At 55.8% G+C, this 2,655-nt stretch overlaps 1 protein-coding gene across 1 annotated transcript in view; it reads left to right on the forward strand.

Moving 5' to 3' along the window:
- The window catches only part of VAX1 (ventral anterior homeobox 1), a 4,735-nt gene extending 3,864 nt beyond the window's left edge, over positions 1-871 (forward strand). Inside the window, exon 3 of the mRNA XM_040607234.1 lies at positions 248-871. Within this exon, the coding sequence (XP_040463168.1) occupies positions 248-784 (537 nt within the window). The 3' untranslated portion in view covers positions 785-871. The remainder of the gene's footprint in view (positions 1-247) is intronic.
- The last annotated feature ends 1,784 nt before the right edge of the window (positions 872-2,655 follow it).

Genomic DNA, 2,655 nt, shown 5'->3' on the forward strand with positions numbered 1-2,655 from the left:
CCCTCCCGGGCGTACCCCGAAGCCGGGAGCAGCCAGGTTCTGTGTATGGGGGGGTCGCTTTGTGCGTTTTTAAAGCGCTGCCCGTTACCGAGCGCCTGGCGGGAGCCCCGCCGCCCTCCGCCGCAGCCGGACCCCGCCGCCCCGCCGAACCGTGCCGGGGTCCCGGGGCGCTTGGCGGGGGCCGCCCGTTGCCCCCCCACCCCCCCCACCCCGCCACTCTGACCCTGCCTCTCTCCCCGGCCTGCAGGTCAAGGTCTGGTTCCAGAACCGGCGCACGAAGCAGAAAAAGGACCAGGGCAAGGACTCCGAGCTGCGGTCGGTGGTGTCCGAGACCGCCGCCACCTGCAGCGTCCTGCGCCTGCTGGAGCAAGGCCGGCTGCTCTCCCCGCCGGGGCTGCCCGGCCTCCTGCCGCCCTGCGCCACCGGCGCCCTGGGCTCGGCGCTGCGCGGACCCGGCCTGACGGCGGGCAGCGGCACCGCGGCGGCGGCGGCGGCTCCCGGCGGCGGCTCCCCACACCCGCCGGCCGCCAGCAGCGCGGCCGGGCCTCCCCCGCCGGCAGCGCTGCACGGAGCGGCCGCCGCCGGGCACGGGCTGTTCGGGCTGCCGGTGCCCGCGCTGCTGGGCTCGGTGGCCGGGCGGCTGTCCTCCGCGCCCCTGGCCGTGGCCGGCTCGCTGGCGGGCAACTTGCAGGAACTGTCGGCCCGCTACCTGAGCTCGTCCGCCTTCGAGCCCTACTCCCGGACCAACAATAAAGAAAGCGCTGAGAAAAAAGCACTGGACTGACTCTAAGTAACTTCCCCGTATTTATATTTATAGTCTCTATTTGTGGCGGTATTTATGGGACGGGCGGCGCGGCGGCCTGCCGCAGCCCCCTCCCTCGCCGCCGCCTGCGAGTCCCGCGGCGCGGCTCCTCCGCGGGCCGGGGCGGAGCGGAGAGGGGCCCGGGGCGGAGCGGGGGCCCGGCGCCCGCGGGGCAAGGCCAGGCGGCGGCCGGGGCTGGGGCGCGGCGAGGGGCTGCGGGCGCCTCCCCGGAGCCGGGCGGGAGCGGGGCAACCCCCGCAGCTCTCCCTGCCCCGCCGGCCCGGGGGTCTGTCTGTCCGTTCGGGGGAGGGGGGGTGTTTGTCTGTCTGTTCGTTTGCTTTGACGCCGCTAGGAAAGGGACGGAGAGGGCGAGCGGCCGGGGTGCGGTGTGGCCGCGCTCTTTCTGAGCGGCTTTAGCCAACGCCGAGCGAGGGAGAAGGATTCCGGGGAGGAGGATGGAGCTGCCAGGTGATGCCCGGCCGTCCCCGTCCCCACCCCGCCCCAGACTTCAGTGACTGCCAAGCACAAGGGTCTGGGGGCTCCACCTGTGCCCCCCGCTCGTCCCGCACGCCCCGCACGCAGCCCCCGGAGCGCCCTGCCGCTCGCCCCCAACACCAGCCAGGGAAACACCCAGTGACTTCGCTTTTTCACCTTAAAACCCGCATGTGGGAAGGGCCGGAACGGACTGCCTTGGAGATACACGGACAAGCGGGGAGACAGAAACCAGGGGCTGCAGAGATTTTGAATAAAACTGTCTCTCCCTTCGAGATAACACAACGCCCCTTTTTTTTTTTTTTTTTTTTTTTTTTTTAATTTGCATTCCCACGGGCCAGTCCTGCGGACCTTATCTGCAATAGCAAATCTGCAGATAAATAATGGAAGTCGCGACTCGATTTGCATCCAGATCTGTTGCGATGGTAATTTTTCTTTTCCTTTTTTTTTTTCTATTTGATTTTTCCAAATAATTTCAATATGCATCTAAATAAGAAAAAAAAAATCTTTAGCCTTCCTTCCTCCTAAAATAACCCTCTCGTATATCGATCATACTTCCTTTAAATCGAACGTAAAATATTAAAACCGTATCTTTTATTGTTATTTTTGTACTTTAAAATACATCTGTGTAACAATCTTTTTTTTTTTTTTCCCTTCATAATTCTTACTGCTATTTTCTCCACAAACATATGTATTTCACCTTCTAGTATTTTGGATCGAATATTTCCTGTTCAATTTCGGTACTTGAATTTGCCAGAAAAGGGATGCTGTACTTAGCTAGTTCTTTGGGGTAAAAAAATAATCTTTACTTTGGTTTTTAAGTTTCTCTTCTTTTCTTTAAAGTTTAACACATGGCGTTTACAAACTGTATAAATACGTGCCACCAAACTGTAACCAAAAAAAAAAAAATTACAAAAAGTGGAATGGTTGCTGTAGAATATAGAATTAATTATAGAGACCAGAACTGGACAGAAGGAACTGGACAGAAAGAAAATAGTAATTTTATTGTAAATTATTTACTTCTGAAGTTTCTAGGCAATTAGTCGGAAAAAAATAATGGATGAATCGAGCGCTGAGCCCTTGCTACTAACTTTTGTTCTGAATGTTTTGGATATTTGGATGTTTTGTATTTATGTGGTGAGAGTGAAATATATTATATCTATATGATGACGGAATTAGGTGTATTTTCGTCTTATATTCGTAGCACCCAAATACTTAATCTAATACCTGCGTTGCCAAAAAAAAAAAAAAAATAATCCTATCCCTAGGTAACGGTCCCCATTTTTAATTTTTTTAAATTTTATTTGTAATTTCGGAAGCGGGGGGTTGCAAAGAAAGTCCATTTCGTGGAGTGGGATCGC

The sequence above is a fragment of the Falco naumanni genome, chromosome 9, assembly GCF_017639655.2.
Source record: "Falco naumanni isolate bFalNau1 chromosome 9, bFalNau1.pat, whole genome shotgun sequence".
Classification (NCBI taxonomy): Eukaryota; Metazoa; Chordata; class Aves; order Falconiformes; family Falconidae; genus Falco; species Falco naumanni.